Below are 23,924 nucleotides of genomic sequence, written 5' to 3' on the forward strand. Positions count from 1 at the left end.
AGGGCTAAATAGTAAGTATCGAGATCTTCTTAATGTTTATAAAAGTATCATGAGTTACCCACATGATAATCTTTTAAAGAGTGCAGCCATCTGGTCTGGTTTGTCAAAGCTGGTCCTCATTTGTGTTAGCACATCAACATTCTCCACCACAAGTTTCTAAAAAGAAAAAGAAAGATCCTAGGTCAGGCACAGACCTCCCTGTGTTAATGAGATAAGAGCATGCTTGGAAATTACAATCTGGCAAGTAGGAAACACAATCCATGAAATCCAGATGCTCTATGCTATAGACTTTTGTTCTTGTTTCAATAAAAGAATCCTAAAATTATTTACATATGATTAGTGTTCTTCAGTTTGAAAATTCAAGAAGGAAGACATATAGGGAAAAGCAACAAAGATAAGTAGCAGGATAAAGGATCACCTAATGCTTAGGCATAGAACAGCATCGATATTAAAAAGAAGACACTAAAACAGATTTAGGGAGCAACAACTTCCAACCAAAACAACAGGAACTTGCTAAAGTTAAAGCTGGCCAAAAACAGGCCAGAGCGTATGTCTTTAGACAATGAGTTCATCACTGGATATATACAATTAGAGGGAGAATAACTTGGTGGGGTATGGTGCCACTTGATGGGGATTATATTACAGCAGTGGTCCCCAACCTTTTTGGCACTAGGCACTGATTTCATGGAAGACAACTTTTCCACAGCAGGGTTGGGCATCTGGGGGGCAGAGATGCAGCTCAAGCATCGATGTGACTGATGGCGAGTGGCTGCGCTCTCTCCCCTGGCGCTCACCTCCTGCTGTGTGACCCCGTTCCTAACAGGCCATGGACCCATCCGCAGCCTGGGGGTTGGGGACTGCAGTATTATAGCACAAATTATAAAATGGAAGTGTAAACTATCTACTTCTCTTTCATGGACCACTGAGAAAAGGGAAGAGAAAAGGAAGAGATATAAATAAGGGAAGGGAGCGAAGGATAGCTATTCAAGAAAATTATAGCTAATTAAAGAAGGTTTTTCTTAAAAAAAAAAAAAATTGGAACAGTAATTTAGTAAAAAAATTATAACTAAAACAAATACAATTAATTTCATTCTGGCAGAATAAGCCTGGATAACAACAAACTGGGATTCTAAAACAATGAGGGGGGAAAGTGAGTAAGACATTCTACTCTTTGTTGCATTGTTACCTGTGCCATCTGCCTTTACACCACTAAGTTCACCACTACCACACCAGTGTTTTCAATAATTCAAGTGAAATTTATAATTTAATTTCTGATCTCTATGTCTCTACAAAGTTCTTTTAAATCAGAATTTTCTTTACATTTGGCTCTCTATAGTGGTTTTCAGCCTTTACTATACATCACAATCACCTGTAGAACTTTTTCCAAATATGTACATACATATCCAGGCTTCATCCCTGAATATTTCAATTCAGCAGACCTGGGTGGGAAGATGTAGCAAGCACATAGTTAAAGTGCCATCGTGGTTTTGTTACAAAGGAAAGTTAGTAACAGCTGATTTCAGAGGACCATGAAAAACTATACAGAAAATCTATAAAAATCATTTTTCCTAAATCACTAATATAAATTTTGTTTAAGTTACTTGATGACATTACTTCAGATTACTTCTCATTATGCTCCTAATCAGATGTTCAGTTGAAGTCACATTTATTTGCTAAATTTAACTTCTATAGTCTTTGATTAGACTGTCTCTCTGGGCCAATTCAAAACTCTCTCAACCTAAGACTTGATTCAATACACACTCAAACTCTATGCCCAACCCCGATAGTGCTCACAACACTTTGAACAAAATATCACGAATTAATGAATCAGAGACTCCACTGAATTTAAAATACACTTTATTTTACGTGCCACTGAGAAAAAAAACCTCTACCAATACTATAAGACACATATAATTTCAGAAATATTAATATAGGATAAATGGGTCTTAGGATCTATAAATTATGGTATTATTTATTGGAGGTAACATTCCAATTTTACAGTTGAGGAAACAAAGGTTCAGAAAAGTTGGATAACTTGCTCAAAGTTACAAAGATAATAACAGTGGAATCTGAATTCACATATGTCTGAATTAAAACTCTATGTTCTTAATCCTTAAAGAAATGGTTCCCAATCTTTAGTGCACGTCAGAATGCTCTGGAGGACTTCCTAAAACACACATTGCTGGGTCCCAGCCCCAGAGTTTCTGACTTAGCAGGTCTGAGGTAGAGCCAAAAAAAAATTGCATTTCTAAGAAGTTCCAAGGTAATGCTGTTGCTGCTGGTCTGGGAACCATACTCTGAGAACCATTACCCTAAAGTATTTGTTGGCTTACTACTCTTAAAAAGAAAAAAAAAAGTTAACGATCTCTCTTCTTGAAAGTTTCATTTTTATGTTTAATTTTTTTTTCATTTTTCCCTCGACTGCATCCTTACAAGGCTCTCTATATTTAAAACCATCGATTAATCTTGCTGACAAACAAAATGAAAGCTGGCAGTAGTAACTGGAATTTAACAAATTGAGACAAATCACATGAAGCAAATTAAGAGTATTTAAAAATGTTTTTAATCTACTTGGTATTCTGTTAAAAAGAAAGTGTTACAATTCTTGGCATAATTCATATTTAAATTTCCCACTGCATTTGAAAAAAAGTCCTCTAGGACCCCCTGAAGAACTAGAAAGACTTATCTGTAAAATGCCAAAACAATTCTTCTGGCAGGACTGGAAGGAGAAATTGACTCAATGGGCACAACTCCAAATGAAACACCCAACCAAGAATTTTAGTAGGAAAGAAGCCTGGTTGTTTTCTTCTCCAGAAAGGAATAAATAGATTTCACCACAAGTACCCATGCATAGTGCTAAGTCTGACACAAGATGTATTCACAACCATCAAATATAAAGAAGCTCTGCTTTTTCTAATTAGCACACAAATTTACTCTTTGAAACAAAAAGGTCCTCAGCTAAAACAGGTTAAGATCACCTTTAAAAGAAAAAGAAAAAGATGTAGCCACATGGTATTTAGTTTGTCATTTTAGATTAAATATTTAGAAAACAAAAATAAAAGCAAAGAAGTTATAGAATGATCTTAAAAAATATCACAACTCCCTCCCGAAAAAACACTGTATACACTCATTTCAAAAAGACTAAAATGCTACTAGAGCCATCACAATGCTCTGTTGGGGAGGGTATGAGCTACAGTCTTTTCAGAGGGATATTTGAAGTTAATGTTTACATTTTTTGATCTACTTTTAGAAATCTTCCCTATAAAAATGCTCGAACAAGTATGCAAACTATGTAGAAGTACTGGTTAAATGTAGAGAATTTTATACATGTGTCTAAAACTGCTCCTTTCAGAAATCCACTAAAGTGAGAGGAAAAGTATAAAAAAGGCATAAACCTACAAAAATAAACAACAGAAGAAACAAGACCAAATGAGAGATGTCAACAAATCTCTAGAAGATGGAAAATGGAGCAAAGAATAAACAGAGGTGAAAAATTTGATTTGCAAATTCCTGTAGAGAAGACACAGTGTAGAAGCAAGTTAATATATGCCTCAAGAGGAAGGAAAGGATCAGAAATTGAAGGCAGTGGCACAGGAAGGCTTGAGGCTGAAAACAAAAGGATTACTAGGTCTTTATGGGGAGTGGTTAGTTACACTCTAACTTCTCACCACCTTAGGAAGTTATGCTGACAAAGAGGGCTCTAAATTCTGGTTCAGAGAAAGTGGCAACAGAGAATGATGTAAGAATCAATCGTATGCCAGTTAAATATATGACCACCCTCTACTGATCTCCAATAGACTTGCACTCTCCAGCTGAAGGTCACTGTGTTTGAAAAATTACTTGCAGAAATCATTTGAAGCCTAGGATGAAGATACCTTTCTCCAGAGAGGATCTGTGTTAGCTTCTGCCAAGTACCTTGGGGCACTACTTATCTAAGACTACCTTAACCCAGGCTCAAAATATGAGATTCTTTGGACTGAGCAAACAACACAAATAAGGCTGTATATCCTGGAGAGGGGTGAAACATTTTCAGTTCACCCTTACCCTGAAGGTACAACCCTTTAGGGTGTCTATGTAAAGAAAGTTGGGGAAGAATTAAGCAGACTTCCCACTCCCTACTTTGGGCAGGCTCTAGGTTTTGACTACTGACCTCCTTGCCCCACAAGACCACCAGAACTACAGCTCAATTTTACAAATGTGTTACTTCTGAATCAGTAAATGTCCTCAGGTCAAAAGTGGCTTCCAATGCTAGGCTCATGTTTCTGAGTTCCCAGGTTCTCCTTGACATTAGCCTAGAAATACCTCACTATTTTTTTTTGGCCCTTCTGTAAAAGAAGATTCTTTTTTTTTTTTTTTTTTTTTTTTGAGACAGAGTCTCACTCCGTTCCTCAGGCTAGAGCGCCGTGGCTTCAGCCTAGCTTACAGAAACCTCAATCTCCTGGGCTCAAGCGATCCTTCTGCCTCAGCCTCCCGAGTAGCTGGGACTACAGGCATGCGCCACCATGCCCGGCTAATTTTTTCTATATATATATTTTTAGTTGTCCAGATAATTTCTTTCTATTTTTAGTAGAGACGGGGTCTTGCTCTTGCTCAGGTTGGTCTCGAACTCCTGACCTTGAGTGATCCACCTGCCTCGGCCTCCCAGAGTGCTAGGATTACAGGCGTGAGCCACCACACCCAGCCAAGAAGATTCTTTTTTTAACATCTCTCTCAAGCTTTTTAAGTTGTCCTTTGTAGAAAAGTATTTCCTACCAATACTGGAAAGAAAAACCCTTAGGTTCTTTCATTTCTGTAACTTCAAAAATTATGTTATCCTACAGAAAGTAATTTTGTAGGACACTAAAAAATATAAAACAATTAGAATCACCACTGACAGAATGAGTACTTTGAGAGATTTACCTCAATGAGATAGACTAGTATACAACACACTGAACTTGTCTGTATGAAAATCATTACATTATGAAATACAGGATTTCTTTTGTAATAAAATATAAGATTTCTTTGGTAATAAAATACAAGAATGCATATGGAAGTATGACTCAGTACACAAAGATTGAGAAAACAGTCATGAATAACACCTTCTGCAGTTCTTAACAACATGCAAGTAGTTGAATCCAAAGCAATCTGGATTACATCTTGGGGTTCTTAAGAGAGACCTCAAAGAAAATCATTGTAAAGCACTGTGCAATTCCAGAAAACTGAATCCTCAAGATTTGTTTTGTTTTGAAGAAACCTAAATGATGAAAGCACAATACTAGAAATGTGAAGATTTCATATGAAGCAGTTTGAAAAATATAATATTTGAACAAATCAGGATTTAGTATTTGAAAAGCAAAAAAGTAAAAATAGAAATACCAAAACATAATTATGATTTAAAAAAATTCTTCCTACAACTAACATTAAATCACTAATAAAATATGCAAGTTATTATGAAGGTAAAATGAAAAGTCAAGTCAAATAAGGAAGATCACATAAGAGATTACTAAAAGGCTAAAATAAAAAGTTTCAGAGAAAAAAATGTTTTACTATCCAAAACCATCTTGGTTTTAGAGCATATTATATTTAATGAGAAACCCAAGCCAAGTCATACCCATGTACCTCAAAGGCAATGAATCTAAGCTCTTACACAAGAAGTTTATTGTGTCTAGGTTTTTGACTCAGATTTAATATCAAATATTTGAAAAAGACTCCAGGCAAGAAACAACACTCTTGAGTCAGTGAGTTCAACAGCATTCAAAAAGTCAACTATTCATACTATTTCTATATCAACTTTAAATCAAATTTTAATAATATCTAACAAAGAGAATGCAGTCACTCCACCATATAAGAGAGAAATGTTAAAATGTAAGTTCCTTCCATTTCTTCTCAAAAGAAAGAATGTATTTGATAACATTAATACTTAGGGACAAGGCTATAATATTAAGTTTGTAAAAGAATTGCTAACAGACTAAGATAAAATCTGTACTTAAGATCCTGAAATAATGAATAAGATAAACTTTACTAAAAATAATTTATAAAGCATACACTTAGGTCTAAAAATAATTGTCCGAATTATAATATGTAGAAAGCCATGGTTTAAGGTTAGCATATGTGAAAGAAACAAAAAGAAAATTTATCTGATTGGAAATTGATATGAAAACAGTATGGCATAACTACTGAAAGTTTTAAAGCTATCTTAAACTGTTAGTAAGCACAGTATCCAGAATAAATATGCGCACCCTCACTGATCAGACCTCTATCTGAAACTTCTCAGTTTAGGTACTATTCTCTAAGAGTGACACCAAAAAGATAGTGTTTGTACAGAGGAAGGAGTGATAAAGATGGCAAAGTGAATGAATATGAATATATTTCACACAAGGAAGAAAAATAATACACGGTAGCAGTTTTTAATATGTGAAAGGTGATCTTGTCAAAGGCAGTCTCTGCTTCTTGACCTAAGAATGAGGATTAATCAAAAACTATTACTTAGATATTGAGTCAACATAAATTAGAGATATGTAGTAACTGATGAGACTGCCTCATTTTCATAAAAGACCAGATGACACGCCTAGAAAAATGTAGCCTGTGTTCCTACATCAGATGAAAGTGGGTTAGATAACTGCTCCCTCTCAGTTCTACATGCAGTGCAGCATGGTAGTAGCATAAACTCTGGAATTAGATAGATTGCATGGGTTCAAATTTTGGTTTCACCCCCTATTAACCATATGAGCCTGGACAAGTTATTTAATCTTTCTTGACTTTACTTTCCGCATTTGTAAAATAGGGAAAACACCTATTGTAAGGACTTAAAAGAGTTAGTATTTATGAAGAGGTTAAGAGAAAGCCTGGAACAAAGAGTCAAGAAGTTGGTTATTTTTATTTTTGCATCCAATAAAAATTTACTAAGTGCTTACTATGTGTTGGCAAGCTATTACAATATCTCAGACAAGAGTATCTGAGATGACACAACAGTAAGTAGGCCAGCCAGGCTGCAGGAATAAAGGCGGTAAGGAAAAGCGGAAGGCCAGATCCCTGCAGTACTTAAGGACATGTTTGAACTCTCACAGAAATGAATTCAGAGAGATCCAAATTAGGCTATTTTTTTTTTTTTTTACTACTGCACCATGATATTCAATCTATCAAATTAAATAGCAAAGAAGCACTAAAAATACTGACAATTCTAGAAGTGCCTATTTATTCAGTCTGAAATAAAAAATAGTTGGCAAAAGTGAAATTACTGAGCCATAATTCCTTTATTATCTGATACTGAAAAGAATATAAGAAAAAAATTGAAGATGAGAAATCTGTTACCTGAGATAGGACAAAAAAAGGATCATGTATTTACAGGAGAATGAGTCCAATAAATAAGAATAATATTGCTTGTAAAGAACCAAAACTAGCATTTCAATGTTTGTGCATTTAAAACCATACAAAGTATACAATATATGCATTTAAAATACATATTATAAAGTATCTAGAAGTTGATTTTTATATAAGAACTGCAGAATACTCTAAAAAAATAACAATGAGAGGATAATGATATGATAAATACCAAAATAACATTTATTCAGTGCTTATTGTGCGTCAGACGCCATGCAGAGTACCTAAAAGTGTGATATGAATTATCTCATATAATTCTCTCAAAGTAAAAGCTCAGTGAGTTTAAACATTTGCTTAAAAGTAAAGCTTATAAGCAACAATACTGAACTTCAGGAGAGCTTAACTTGAAAGCCTGAGTTCTTAATCACTGGGTAATACTGCCTCTCTTTTTTAAATGTTTAAATATATGAAGCTTTTACTCAAACTGACTCCTGCTATTTATTTTACTCAGCAAAATATTACTATTAAATATTATTTAATATTTAAATTAAGAAAAATATTATTAAGCTTATAGGAATTAACTTATTCTTTAATTTTCAGTAAATCAGATTACCACATTTAGAACTCTCAGTGCTACATTTTCAAATGCAAGCTACTTATCAGTACCATAAACTATTTTTTTCACAAATTAAAAATGCAAGGCACAAATAACCACCAAAAAACTTACATAAAGAAAAAGGTGTATTTCAAAACATGCCTTTTTTATTCTGTTCATAAGTTCAAAAGTTTTAGTGGCCCAAGCTCAAATTCTTCCAAAAACTACACAGTTATTATATATACAGACTCATTCAATATAAATCCCCTTAGCACTGAGATATTTCTAAAAAGCTTTAAAAAAAAGGTTATTTAAAATCAAAATATAATAGAATGAAAGCTTGACCAAAAGCCCAAAAATCTGAATTTCAGTCCCCTTTGGCAAGTCAATACCCCTCTTCAGTCTATTTTCTCACCTGTAAAACAGAACTAAACTAAGAAGCCATCGAAAGGCCCTGTTAGCTCTTTAATTTCATTTACATATCAGAATTTTCATGTCAGTTTAAAACAATTAACACGGAGGCTTGTCGTTCACAATCCTGAAATCTTTTCCAGGAATTAATGTTTAAAAGCTAAAATTGATAAAGACTGTATTACCTTAAGTTCAGCAACTTGTGATGAAATATGCCACATAAGGCTTTCACTTAGGAACTTCATACCATACGGGCCTAGTAGTTCTGATAATGACCTCATTTCTGAAAGAAAATGTAATTAATTTCATACTTTTGACAGAGCAAATACTTTAAGAAAGTTGACATTAACACATACCATCATAAAAACAAATTATTAAGGCAAAATCCTGAGAAAAGCCTCTGGAATAAAAAAGGTAACACAAAATGCAGAAGTACTTCTAAGATACAATATGCAATTATGCATATAAACGAACTAGAATAGTCACAACAGAATGAAAAGCCAAAAGAATCAAGACATCATCAAAAGAATCAAGTTTCCTTTATTCTCTAAACCATGTTATAGTATTATTCACCTGATATGTCAGAATATTCCTCTGCATTGAATGTTAATTCATTTTCTGTAGGTAAGTTCACAAATGCTTTCATTGCAGGAAAATAAGCTATATGGCCATTGCTAACTTGTCTTAACAAAGTTTCCAAATACCTGAGAAGAAAAGAAAATTTATAACCAAGAAAAATTATTTAATTCAAAATTTATTATGGTATATATTCCTGCATATAATTTTAAGTTGACTGATAACATGAATGAGCATGTACCCATAAAAAATTAGTTCTTCTAAGTAATTCATTATAAAGAAACTTTCTAGTTCCCAAATTTCTAAATGTTTTCCTTACCAATTTGTGTATAGGCTTGTAATAGTTGGCTCTCCATGACTATCTAAATGTTGTGTTTGTTGAAGAAGAACATTATTAAATACTCTTGTAATATCAATCTGCACATAGTTTTCTATTGACTGGAGTACAGTCATGTATGCTCTTACACTTGTAAGAAGCTCTGACGGTTTTGCAATTTCCTGTGTGGCTTGATTATACATAGTCATCCCAACAATTGACCTGTGGGGTAGAGGGAGGAGAGTAAGAAAAGAACTCTAACTTTTCCATTTATGTAAATAAACCATTCAATCTACTCATAGATAATATTAAGTAAGCAATTAACATTAACTTTAAAACATAATTTGTTACAAAGCCATAAAATTACTACTGTCATTATCTTCCCAAGAAACAACCTAAAAAAAGAATGAATACCTAAAAACTACAATGAAACAAGAATACAAATGATTAAAAACATTCTAAGAACATCGGTAACGAAATGATTAAAGCGTAAAGAGGGTTTTAAAAATTGCTTTAACATATTGTTTGTAGCAAAGACAATGAACTATTTAGTCCATAGTATGAATTCACTTGGCACTATTATGTGTGTCAGGAGTTTTTTAGGCTTTATATAAATTACCTCCAATATCACATTTAATTTCCCTACTATGTAGTTATTATCACCATCATTTCACAGATGAAAAAAACTAAGGCTCAGGACTCATGTAAATTGATAAAGTCACTTTGTTTGGAAGTGGTATATCCAGGCTTTGACCCCAAGTCTGCCTGACTTAGTGCTGCCTCTCCACAAACTGCATGACAGTTAAACAAAACAGGGCAACAAACAAACAACTTTATTCTTTAATCACTCACAGCACATAAAACATAGTCCTGATTATATTCCAACAAAACACACATTTTTAAAACAGTTCCCTAAATACTTTTCCAACATTGGCTACTTCTATTTTACTTTCTTTAAAGCTCCTTGAGCATTAGATCTATAAAGCCCTTAGAGTTGTATCCATAAGAATGGATCCTTAAAGACAACAGACAAATCTGATCACTAGAAACAGGCCCATAACAGCCAACTCAAGATGAAAATTGCTATCCTTGTGTATAGCCCCTAAGACTGTGCTCAAGTGATCAGCAAAAGTAAACCCACTAATACTCACAACTTATTTGTCCCGGCACAAAAGTCTTTCCCAGGTAAACAACTTGTTCCCCTTGCCTTGATCCTGTTCACTAAGTAGATGTTTGATAAAAAGAACATTTGCTTCCCCATGGATTAAAAAACCAGACTGTTTACAGAAGGAAAACAAGGGAGCTATATAAACTAAATTCTACCTTCTATCAACCAGTCTCCTACCCCCACCCACTTGAAAGTAATAAATACCAAAAGACAAAACGTCCCTTTAAGTTTAAATACTAAGGCCAGGCCAGGCGCGGTGGCTCATGTCTGTAATCCTAGCACTTTGGAAGGCAGAGGGAGGAGGATCACTTGAGGGCAGGAGTTCAAGACCAGCCTGAGCAACACAGTGAGGCCCCGTTTCTACAAAAAATTGAAAAATTGGCCAGATGTGGTGCCATGCACCCGCAGTCCCAGCTACTTGGGAGGCTGATGAAGGAGGATCACTTGAGCCCAGGAGTTTGAGGTTACAGTGAGCTATGATGATGCCACTGCACTCGAGCCCAGGCAACAGAGTGAGACCCTGTCTCAAAAAATAAGTAAATAAATAAATAAAAATGAAAACAAACATATAAATAAAATAAATACTAGGGCATTCTGTGTTTTATTGTCAGGATGCCAGCCTTACTAAGGAGAGCAAAAGACAGTCTTTGTTCATCACCACTGTCTTTTCAAGTCAACTGATAATTTAACATTCAATTCAGTGCCCATTCATATACTGTCCTATATTATTCTCTAATTCTTACAGTCTTATCTCACCAACTGTACTTCTAAGCTTTATATTATTTCAATACTACTTATACTACATTAACATTTTCTTTAATAAATAAGGGTGTAACTTTAGAAAATGGTTGAAGAAACATTTATAAATATCATTTCAAGAAGTACATATGTATAAATTACACAATTCTAATTAGAATTGAGACCTCAAGTATCTAAAATTCTACCGGCTTAATTAACAGCATACATTTGAATTCAGAAAAGATGTAAGAGATCATCACCTCGTCCTGAAGTTTTCAAATATTTGACTGTGACCTACTGCAAGACATGTATCTACTACAACTCCATACACATACATATATACATAACTGACAAATTTCATGCACCAATATTTATACTTACTGCATACAATGCTCTGTTTTTCTATTTCTTATTTCCCTCCCCCTTCTTTCTTTCTTTAAATGTTGAATACAACCTAAAAACTGATTTCATGACCCTACTGAGTTGCCACCTGCAAGCTGAAGTACACTGATTTGCTCTAATCTTGTCATTTTGCATATAAGGAAACTAACACTTATGGAGATTAACTGGCTTGCCCAGTATTATTGGTTAATAATAACAGGTATAGGAAAAGAATTTAGGCAATTTAAGTAATTCTCAATTCTCTATTCTTTATATTTTCTAGTTCATTATTCTTAATATTATACCAGTTCTACTAATGCTTTTCCTTATAAAAGCAAACACTGCATAGATTAATAATTACTATAACAAACTCATTAACTGAATCAACAAACAAACACAGTTTATATTCTTTCTTACTTAGTAAAGCGGATTTCCAGATGAGAAGTCAAATATTCTCGTGGGGTAAAGGTATGTTCCCATACCACCATGTTTGGTACATAATTTATAGAGAAACATAACTCTGAAAGTGCAGTGTGCAATTTATCAAGGCTGGAAAAAAATTAATAAACAGTAAATAAAATATTCAACATTTCATCATAGGCAATACAATATTAATTTTATAAACACATCAGGTTTTATTTAGAGATAGTAATTACAGAATTTGCTTATTTTTATCTCCTAAACTAAGTTCAAAATCTTTAAGGATGTAACTAACATTTGAGAATAATTTTCTAAAGGATACCATCATTCATTTCTACATTTAGATAGTAATGACTGTACTGACTTAACATACAATAGGAAGATCTTATTGTACACTCATAATCTCCAATTCCTGCTATACTTTCTGTTACAGGAAAAAGGAAAATTGTCTGAAAAGGGCAATTGCTTAATCAACTTAGAAAGGAAGAAAGTAGAAAATTTACTTTAAACAAAAAATATTTATCCAATTATTGCCCACCTACACCTTCCCTCCAAACAATTAAACAAGCGAAGAGCCCTGAATGCTACCTGTTCTGATACTTCTGTTTTAAAATAATGATATCAGGTATGTTCGAATGTATCACAAACATGCTAAAACGAAGTCTCAGATATCTGATTTTAAATAAATTGAAAATTATAGATTGTTTACCATGTACCCCACAAAATTTTTTAGATATATATACTTGGCCTTTAGTATTCAGTATATAAGGATAAATATCATCTACTACATATATTTTCTTCTAAAAGCCAAAATCTGTATTTTGGGATCAAATAAACACTAACAAGCTAATCAAGTTCACAGAAATTTTTTAAAATGGCTGGCAAATGAAGAATACAGAATTACTAGTATTTCCTCAGTACTGATGCCACAGAAAAAAATGAAAAAAATCTTTTACCCAGAACAAAAAGATACAATAAAAGTAGATGGCTTACTTGGTCACTACCAGCCTGTTTTTCCTCATGCTCTCAACACCTGGTTTCTCTCTTTCAGGTTCCCCTTTCTTACCAGTCTGTTTTTTTGACTTCTTATTCACTGCTTGACTGATGGTTTTGGCACAATGCTTGGGAAGTAACTAAATTTAGAAAAGAATGAAATCTTAACATTACACCAATTACTTTGAAAGCATAACAATTATTCAGGCAAACCTTGGCTGAATCCAGACTATGTAGCAAATATCGTGCTGGTACTAAAGGACAGAGATACAAGTAAGATGTGGAGCTTACTTGGGTAGCCCACACAGCCTGGTGGACAACAGAAACAAGTAAATCTTGTGTGAAGAAACACTTCATAGAGGAAATTATATTTAAGGCTTATTTAAATTATTTCTAAAAGATAAGTAAAAACATACTAGGCAAGCAAGAAATGAGAAAGAACATTTTACTGGAAGGATTAAATGGCCTATGAAAACGAAACTATGTAAATGTGTTCAGAGCCTACTGAGAACTACTAAGTGGTGGAGCCTAAAGTGCAAGGTAAAGTGGAGAGGTTCAACTATTAGGAAAGGCATTGAATGTCAAGCTAGAGGCTGGATTTTAAACTGCAAACAATCCTAAAGACAGTGACAATTTTTAAAAGCAGCCACAGTATGAGCAGGTATTTCCTAAGGCTAACTCTGATGCTGGAAGAAGAAAACAATGAAATGTGGAAAAAGATAACATGGACAACTAGATCACAGAACTGCCAGAAACAGTTCAGATGAGATAGGAAAAAGGGATATGAAATAAGGCAAGTGTAACAAAAATTAAGAAAAATGGCCAGATGGAGAGAGACTTCTGAGAAAAAACTCACAGTATTCAGTAACTTAGATGTGAGTCAGAGGCAGGATTCAAAGATGACACAAAGATTTCTATCTAATACACTGCTAATATCAATGATTAAAAAAACAAGAGACAAGCGGGAAATAATTCATTTAGTTTGATAGGCAACACAGCAAGCAAACAAGGAATGAGAAAGAACATTTACACAGAAGGAGAGCTGCACCGTACAATACAGTAGCCACATGCCACATGAGGCTGTTGAGCACATGAACTGTGCCTAGTCTAAACTTAGTTGCAAGTGTAAGATACACAACAGATTTCAAAGATTTAGTACAAAAAACATGAAGTACTTCATTAGTAATATGATTACATGCTGAAATATTAACATTTTTGGATATAGAGAGTTAAACCAATACATTTCTAAAATTAGCTTCACCTGTTTCTTTTTATTTTTTAGTGTGGCTACTAGGAAATTTTAAATTATATATGTGGCCTGCATAATATTTCTCTTGGACAGTGCTGGGCCAGAGAAAGTGATTTAGTCATTGTACATAGATGGTAACAAAAGCCATGGAGTCAGTTATATTTTGAAAAATGCATAAGAGATCATATTGCATTTGTGTTATGACAAAGGAGCTCCTTCTTAACAAAAAGAAAATTTCTGAGGAAACTGACAACTTCAATATTACAGACAGCAAAGTGTTGAATCTCTGTAACTCCTGACATAAAAAAGAGCTACTAGAGCACAAAACCAAAACCCATGAATAACATTTTCTACAAAAATCAAGTTTCAAAGTATTTCCACAACCCCCAAAATTCAAGTGGATGGTAACAAAACACCACCAAGAACCACAAGACCTATGTGTCTGTTTGGAAAAGCAGAGAGGTAACTACAGGGAACCTGAAGACCCTGAGAAAAAGGGATCCCAAGAGCCTACAGGTATTCACTCAAAAGCATAGAGGACTAATTTGCAGATGAATGCAAGAGGACTATAGTAAGGTTTGGTGGGGATGGAGCAGTTTAGTCCCATTAATTGTCAAAATGATCAGCCAGAGCCCTTTACCAGGTCAGTGCCCTATGCTGAGGAGAAATTGCTAGGAATGGAATCAAAATTGAGCAAGATAAAGACAACAGAGATGAAGGAAAGAGAAAATAAAAGTAAACGTGGGAAAGGAAAAAGAGTTAGGACATCTGGAATAGCAAGCAGTCATATTTTTGTTAATACTAAACGGAAAGAACAGGACAAAATTTGGCCCACATCTGTTTTTGCAAAAGTTTTAATGAAACATAGCCACTCATTTGTTCACATACTATCTATAGCTAACCAGATTCACCATGTGGAAGAAAGATGATATACACATATGTAAAACAGAAGAGGAACGGAATCTTGTAGTTCTGAATTTGAATTGTAGATATCAGAATGAACTCATGAGTGACAGGGAATGAATGTGTCCTGATGAGGCCCAGATGAGACCAGTATGCATCCCTAATGCCCAGATTTGGATCTTGAAATACCATTTCCCACTGGAAGAAATTAGAAGGAATGGCCAATTCCAGGTTTGAGCAAAAATATGCACAAGATGAAGCTGGTACATCTTGTCTGTCATATCAGATAGCAAGAAAGCTCTCAAGTGACTACAACGGTTCCCACTGGCCAAAGATGGGGCAATTTGAGCTTCAATATGAATAAGTTTAATGGATGGAAAATCACCAAATATGTTTAATTTTATGAGTTAATATATTATATTAATATAAACTAACTTATTGGTTATCTAGAAAATAAAGGCAAAGATTCAAGCATTTATTTTTCCTTTATTTTACAAACTGTACCACTGGATAAATAAGTAGTAAATTTAATCTTTTTAAAAAATCACTTTAATCTTTTTAAGTACTATGTCACAACTAATATATGTAAAAGAACTGACAATATTTTACAACAACCAATGAAATATCGGAATCAGGTACTAATATCAACAAAAATAAAACAACTAGACATTATAAGTCTCCTGATGAAAGAACACAAAATCTACATAGTCTTGCCAAAAAGCTTCCATCTGTAAGAAATTATACCTGTTAATGGAGTTTCATATCAAGAGGTAATGAACTTTCTTATAGTTTGAGAATTAAAAACAGAAAGTAAAATAATAACTGGCTAACAGCTCATATTCTTGTCTTCATACACAAACTTCCTATCTGTAGGAAATATTTAAATTATTACCTGGTCACTTAGTGTACACTGTTCTGTGCAAATATCAGTGATGAGATTTCGAGCTTGTTTGGCCATTTCATCCAGAAACATATTACATAAGGAAAGACTGCGATCTCCAATATGATGTCGCTGTTAATGCAGAATAACAATAAAAGTTATAAGAAAGTACTTTGAATAAAAAACACTTTTAAAATAAACATGGACAATTAAGTTAAAGTCTTATTCTGCAATAAGAGGTGGGGGTGGGGGATGTTATAGATTTCTTATATCTCGTGTAACAACTAACCTATCACACTGAATTTCCAAGAGATGACATAAAATAAGTACTTAGTGATCATAAAATTAACATACAATTGGGAAGAATCTTGAAAGATCAGTATTTTCCTTAACATGAAAAACTATGTATTTAATTTTCAAGTTCCACAAAGTCCTATATCCAGTTCTTACATATTAAAATATTAAACATACAATGTGAAAGAACAGATTTAGAGATTCAGAGTACTGTTTTCGAATCTTACTTCATTTTAAAATTTACATCTAATACATAAATTTGTTTATTTTTTTGAGAAAGGGTCTTGCTCCGTCACCTAGGCTGGCACAATCATAGCTCACTGCAGCCTCAAATTCCTGGGCTCAAGCAATCCTTCTACCTAAACCTCCCAAGTATCAAGGACTACAGGCGTGTACCACCATGTCGGGCCAAATTTTTTATGTTTTGTAAAGATGAGGTCTCACTGTGTTGCCTAGGCTGGTCTCAAACTCCTGGCTTTAAGCAATCCTCCGGCCTAGGCCTCCCAAAGTGCTGGGAACACAAACATTGAGCCACTATGCGCAGCCTAATTTTTTTTTTTTTTTTTAGAGATGGGGGTCTGGTGGGTCCTCACTATGTTGCTCAGGCTGGTCTCAAACTCCTAGCCTCAAGTGATCCTCCTGCCTCAGCCTCCCGAGAAGCTGGGATTACAGGTGTGAGCCACCATGCCCAGCTCTACTATATAAATCTTGTCACAACAACTTTGCAATATATAAACAGAAGAACTCAAATATTTAAATAAAAATGTTAGATTATCAATTCAGTAACAAATTCACAAGGTATTCAAATCTCTTGAGTCAAACCCCACTCCTCCAAGGGTGAAAAAAAAGCTGACCATGTATTGTTTGAACAAGAGGGGAAATCATTATATTTAATTTTTAGGATATTACACATGTATATGTAGACACACACACATTCACTCAAATCTACCCATCTGCACAGGATTCTTATCTTTTTACTTTTGGTGGGTTGTAACAGTTTGACGGGTTTTTCTTGTCAGTGGTAACTGGAATGTTGAGTATACAATGCTATAAATCTTTACACTATACATATGTAATACGTATTATAAATCTGAATTATAAAGTGGCATAGCAATGGAAAATAGAAGATAGATTCCAGAAATGATACATAAAAAATATTAGGAAGACTTCATGGGTAATTTAATGGGAAGGGTGATAGTGAGGAAAGAGCTAGTAGTATATATCAGGTGTTAAGCTTGGGAGGAAAAAAATCTATTAAATCTAAAAAACCTATAAATCTATTAAAATTGGTGCTGTTAATACCCTCATAGGTATTAATTCTAAAAGTACTCCCTAATAAACATCCTGCAGGCTAACTTCTGTCTCAAAATTGGCTTCAAATGGAATGCTGGCATACAATCTGCAACAGATACGTTGCCTAGTGCTTAAAGATACTGATAATGTTACTTCTCTCTCCAAGTTTCTTTTCTACAAGTTTTGCAGTTCTAAGTAAAGGGACTAAACACTAAGCTAAATTATAAATAAATACATTATTTAATTTTAATATACATTCTTACCATACTTCCAAACTGATATTTCTTCTTCAAAGATTAGAAGAAACATGGAGTACATTTTTGGTAGATACTTGGTATCAACAAAACTACTAACTAGTTCAATTACTCAGTAATTGGGGGCGGGGGGTGGTGTGTGTGCACACATGTCTCATAAATATCAGCAAATCTGGATTTTGCTTAATATTACCTATTACATTAACAAGTAAGTAAAATCTCTTTTGACTTGTTTACTCAGTAATCCATAAATTCAATTTCTGAATCCTTTCAATGATAGTTTAGGAGGAAAATTAAGCATTCAAAGTCAATTACTGTACATATTTTCACCATAAATATTAATACCTGACCCACCATTTATTTTAATAAAGGTAACTGTAAACGACTTTATAATATGTTCTTTTATATACATGTATGTTTATCCATCCATCTACATTTATCTATTAAACCTATGTATCCATTCAAGTATTTTCCTGATTCTGCAGAGAGATATATTAGATAGGAAGCTAAATTAGGTAATTATGACTGTGTGAACATTTCACTGGCTACAAGATTAATCTAGTTTACTTTGCATACCATATAAATCACAGTACTACACTGAAATTACCTCTTCTGGACACAGTTCATGTGTGCAACTCATAAAATGAGTGCAAAGTAGCGGAAATGCAATTGAGTATCTTGACTGAGAGGGTAACTCCAAACACTGTTGAAACATCTTCTCAAAAGCACGACTATAAAAACTATATAAAAAAATCAGAATCGCAATTTTTAGAGTTAAAATAAAAATTTTCTTGATATAATATGTTATAGTTAATTTAATTTGATTCAAGTGAATGATAGTTATCAACTGGTAGCATTTACTCCTTAAAAAAGAAAATAGTTATTTTTTCCTCCAAAGTATCTTTTTCACACCAATATCATTCCAGAATATAAAAATACTATTTGTATAACATTAACAAATATTGAAAATAAAAAACTTGAATAGAAATATAAACATACCTATGGCACATGAATATGACATTCAAATGTTACGTAATCAAATTGCATCCAAGCTAAGTCACTATCAATTGTAAAATATACCATTTTATGTACAACTAAGAAGGAAAAACATTGCGAACTCAATAATTGCATGTCATCAATTTTAAATTACATCCAGATTTAAGATATGTTAAATCTAAATGTAAAAGAATGTGAGCTCATAAAATACAGTACATCTCAGAGTAACAAGACAAGCAGTAAACATGTTTATTTTGGATGTGCCAAGCAAAATAGAGTGTGACTATGAGAAAATATGGGTAAAAACTTAAGTATGACTGACAATTACAAATTTTAAACATTACTCAAAGTGCTTTTAGTTTCAAGAAAGCGGAGAGGACTTTCTAATTGTTGTAGCCTTCTTTTGCAATAGCAACCTTTAAGTAGCTAAAAAAAAAAAAAAAAAAATACCTAAACATAAAATTTTTCGTTTTCTAAGGTAGACTTTGTGTCAAACAGTAGTACAGGGCTCCAAATAATCTCAATAATTCTTGCAAATTTGACGTGATGTATTTCCTAAAAGTAAACCTATAAGTGTACTTCCTGATGTGTTCCGTGAGCTCCTTTAAGAGGTCTTCTCTGTCTGGTGATTTGGATTTCTTCTGCAATATTGCTAATTTAAGATCTCTTAACAAACTGCCAAAATCAATGTAGATTGAGTAATTTTCCAAAATAAAAGCCATGAGAAGCTTTTCATAATCACCTCTATTCAATACACAGGAACTCTCACTATCCACTAAAATTATCTCAGTGTTTCAGAAGTAAAGAGACGTACTAGGTTACTCCAATCCACTTCCCTAAAGGAGAAATAAAAGGCCAAGAAGCAGGAAATAGAGTTGATATTGTGTAGTACTGGAGCCAGAATACCTGAGTTTGAATCCTGGCCCCACTGTTCATTAATCTGATCACAATCAAGTTCACTTATTCATTTAAACATTTATGAAGTTATCTACTATATTAGACACTAACAAAAACATAGCCTTCCTTTAAGGACCACTTTTTCTAGAGAAGAAGAAAGGGGAAAAAGTAAACTACTAAGTTTAACAAAAAAGGCTACTAAGTATAACAAAAGAGAGTGAAGTAGAATGCAGGAAGTAGTTACCACATCATAATATTAATATTTAATTTAACACTATAGAAGTGAAGTTACTAGGTATTTCCAATACTTGCTCTATTTGACCCTGATCTACAACTTCTTCTTCCCCTTAGTCTAATCATGCAAAGGAGGGCCTTACGGTAACTTGAATGACTGTTCTTCACCTCCTCAAACAAAAAGAAACAAAATTCACATGAATACGAGTTACTGTTACGGAGAATTAAAAATAGACATGAAATCCCAACTTGATTAAACTTCTTCTGTTGGCAAGTTTTTAAAGCCCATTAATCCCTTTATTCTTAAGAGTTTATTACTGAACTATCTTAAGGACTATGCTAAGATAAAAACAACCAATAAATATATCTTCAGATACCAAAAATTTAAATCCAAATTTAAAGAAAATTTCAACATACCAAAATATGGAGAGATCTGATGTTTCCACCAACATTTCCACCAAGGAATCTACCATTTTTGTATGAAAAATTATTGTATTCATCATCTTTCCCAGTTCTCTGTGATCTGCAAGGCCAAGTGAAGCCTTAGAGACACTAGTATATGCCTGTAGAAGTACAGCAAAAAACAAAAGTAGTTTAGGTAGAGTTCCATGACTTTAGACTTGCCATTCTATAGGGGAAAAAAAAGACCATTATTGAAAAATATTTAAACTGTATGTTGTAACACTATCAGTAACATCTTTTAATTGTCTGTAGTGACTCTAAATCGAAATTCCTATCGAGAATTTCTTTAATAAACTGAAATATTGATGTCCATAAAACAATCTAATATATAGATCATTCATCTTGAACCCCAAAGGAACTAAAGTTAAAATATCAAAAGTGTAAAACAATTGTCATGTTAACCCTACCAAAAGAAATTTTCAACCTAATTGAAGACAGAAAACACACAGGAAATAATCAGATGAAAGTAAGTACTGCACATGTTGACTCAGTGAGGGTTGAGATTATACTGAATCACTAAAAGTAGGATAATATAATACACTGTGCTAATCTGATGAATTCTAGAAAAGTACTGAAGATTGTAAAAATTAGTGGAGCCTGTCCAAAAAGGTGATAGAACTTTAGCCAAACCCATCAAGACAGGCTGTAGGGAAAGAAATTCCACAATTTAATACCAAATCACAAAGAGCAGAATCATGCCCACAGATAGTAGACATTTCAGAAAGGCAGAGAATAAGAATAGGAGGGGTGCCTACAGAATAAATATTGTTTGCTATGGCTAGAATTTGAGTGCAAGGAAGAGAAGGGGAGGAATGAAAAGAGATTCAACCAGACTACATATAACTTTGTATAGAATTTTAAAGAATTTAAAGTTTTTGGTGAACCACTGAAGGTTCTGTGTCATGGCCAGTTCTTGTGTTAGAAAGATTGCTCTGTATAGAGCAATGGCCGGGGAGGCTTGGCTGGAAAGGAAACAGGAGGCAGAAATCTGTCAGGGAGCAGTGGCGGCAATACTTTAGACAGGATTATGATGGTCTGGTCTAGAGTGGTGGTGGTTTAAAGAGAGTTCAATCTGGGAAATGACTAGATGTGGTGAGCAACAGAGGAATCATGAATGATAGTCAGGGTTCTGACTGTTGGATGACACTCCATGGATCTCATGCTCCCATACCTCTTGCTGGGTATGCCAAGAAAGCAAGGCCTAGACCACTTATTCCCTAGACCATTTCTTAGTATTATGTTTGTGGCTAACAAATTTGAGGGATTGAGTAATGTCTCCCTTGGAACAAAGAGCAAGTATGCTTACCGCTGATGATAAAACAAAGAGTTACTCAAACTCAGTGTTCTTTACCTGCAACACGAACCCACTGAATGTACACACAGCACTCATCTGGGCCCCCTGTACCACCCTGCAGGACTAAGGAACACAGGGAAAATGATGTATATATATTGATGCTCACGCTGCTTTCTATGCAACGAATACTTAAGTCTTTTATCTCCAACCCAGTAGCCTCATGTCTTCTGCCAGTATCTATGAAAACAGTAAGAAACTAAATTATTGCCTTTTAAGTGGGATAAAAATCAGACCTCAAACCCTACAATGTTAAGGGGTCACTAGGTGGATAATGTTACCATTTACTAAGACACCATAGAGAAAGCAGAGTTTTGTATTGTGTTGTTTTTGTTTGCCAGGAAAGAGAAAAAATGAAGAATAATGATGGCAATATTCTGATGGCAAAATATACTTTGGACATTTATCAAAAACTAAGCCTAATGAGCTTTACGTACCATTTATCAACTTCGGAGTATAAAGAAAAACCAGTGGTGGCTATGAATTCAATAAAGACTTCCATTAACTGATCTTCATTTAAAAAAATCAGAATTTATGCTTCTCATTAGCTCACAGAACATTCTCCAGGACAGGCCATATGTTAGGACACAAAATAAATCTCAACAAATTTAAAAAACTGACATCATATCAAGTACCCTATCTGACCAAAATGGAATAAAATTAGATATCAATAACGGGAAGAACTTAGGAAACTACACAAATATATGACAATTAAACATCATGCTCCTGAACGACCAATGGGTTAATGAAGAGATTAAGAAGGAAATTTAGGCCGGGCGCGGTGGCTCATGCCTGTAATCCTAGCACTCTGGGAGGCTGAGGCAGGCAGATCATCTGAGCTTAGGAGTTCGAGACCAGCCTGAGCAAGAGCGAGACCCTGTCTCTACTAAAAATAGAAAGAAATTGGCCAAACAACTAAAAATAGAAAAATTAGCTGGGCATGGTGGCGCATGCCTGTAGTCCCAGCTACCTGGGAGGCTGAGGTAGGAGGATCACTTGAGCCCAGGAGTTTGAGGTTGCTGTGAGCTAGGCTGACGCCACGGCACTCTAGCCCAGGCAAGAAAGGAGACTCTGTCTCAAAAAAAAAAAAAAGAAGGAAATTTAAAAATTTCACAAAACGAAAATAGAAACACAACATACCAAAACCTATGGGACACAGCAAAAGCAGAGCTAAGAGAGAGAGTTTATAGCAATAAGCACCCACATCAAAAAAAATAGAAAGATTTCAAATAAACAACTTAGGGCCAAGTGTGGTGGCTCATGCCTGTAATCCTAGCACTTCGGGAGGCCAAGGCACGAAGATTGCTTGAGGCCAGGAGTTCCAGACCAGCCTGAGCAAGAGCAAGACCCTGTCTCTACAAAAAACAAAAAACTTAGCCAGATGTGGTGGTGTCAACCTGTTGTCCCAGCTACTTGGGAGGCTGAGGAAGGAGGACCACTTGAGCCCAGTGAGTTATGATGATGCCCCTACACTCTAGTTGGGGCAAAAAAGCAAGACTCTGCCTCAGAAACAAACAAACAGACAAAAACTAACGTATTAAATAACAATAAAAGTTAAGTTATTCTTACCTGTAACCTAAACCAATCTAATCTCATTCCTCTGAAATCAAATACTTCCCCATCTTCAACTGTAACAGGAAAAAAAAAATTACAAAGCAAATTAATGTTTTTGCAAATCTATAATCATATTTTAAAACTTAAAAGCTAAGACAAATCCATTTCTGGGTATATATCTAAAAGAATTAAAACAAAGGTCTTGAAGAGATATTTGTATACTCATGTTCACAGTAGTTCTATTCACAATAGCCAAAGGTGGAAGCAACTTAAATGTCCATTGACAGATGAATGGATAAATAAAATGTAGTTTATAAATAAAATGGAATATTATTCTGCCTTTAAGAGGAAGGAAATTCTGACGTATGCTACTATGGCTAAACCCTGATGACACTGTGCACAGTGAAATTAGCCAGTCACAAACAGACAAGTACTGTATGATTCCACTTACATGAGGTATCTAGAATAGTCAAACTCACAGAAACATAAAGTAGAATGGTGGTTGCCAGGGGCTCCCAGGAGAGGGGAGTAGGGTGTTGTTGTTCAGTGGCTAGGGTTTCAGTTTTGCCAGATGAAAACGTTTCGGAGATTCGTTGTAAAATACTGGTTGTACAATAATATGAATATCCTTACTACTAAACTATACACTCAAAAATGATT

General features: G+C 34.3%; 1 protein-coding gene across 1 annotated transcript in view; it reads right to left on the reverse strand.

Annotated features, from left to right (window-relative positions):
- Window positions 1-23,924, reverse strand: part of NCKAP1 (NCK-associated protein 1) — a 59,091-nt gene that overhangs the window by 29,401 nt on the left and 5,766 nt on the right. The window contains exons 4-13 of the mRNA XM_012651190.1: window positions 23,280-23,338; window positions 20,315-20,460; window positions 18,378-18,510; window positions 15,942-16,061; window positions 12,898-13,037; window positions 11,902-12,033; window positions 9,201-9,419; window positions 8,879-9,009; window positions 8,491-8,588; window positions 63-156 (exon numbers count right to left, since the gene is read on the reverse strand). Of these exons, the coding sequence (XP_012506644.1) occupies window positions 63-156; window positions 8,491-8,588; window positions 8,879-9,009; window positions 9,201-9,419; window positions 11,902-12,033; window positions 12,898-13,037; window positions 15,942-16,061; window positions 18,378-18,510; window positions 20,315-20,460; window positions 23,280-23,338 (1,272 nt within the window). The remainder of the gene's footprint in view (window positions 1-62; window positions 157-8,490; window positions 8,589-8,878; window positions 9,010-9,200; window positions 9,420-11,901; window positions 12,034-12,897; window positions 13,038-15,941; window positions 16,062-18,377; window positions 18,511-20,314; window positions 20,461-23,279; window positions 23,339-23,924) is intronic.

The sequence above is a fragment of the Propithecus coquereli genome, unplaced genomic scaffold, assembly GCF_000956105.1.
Source record: "Propithecus coquereli isolate 6110/MARCELLA unplaced genomic scaffold, Pcoq_1.0 Scaffold35, whole genome shotgun sequence".
Classification (NCBI taxonomy): domain Eukaryota; kingdom Metazoa; phylum Chordata; class Mammalia; order Primates; family Indriidae; genus Propithecus; species Propithecus coquereli.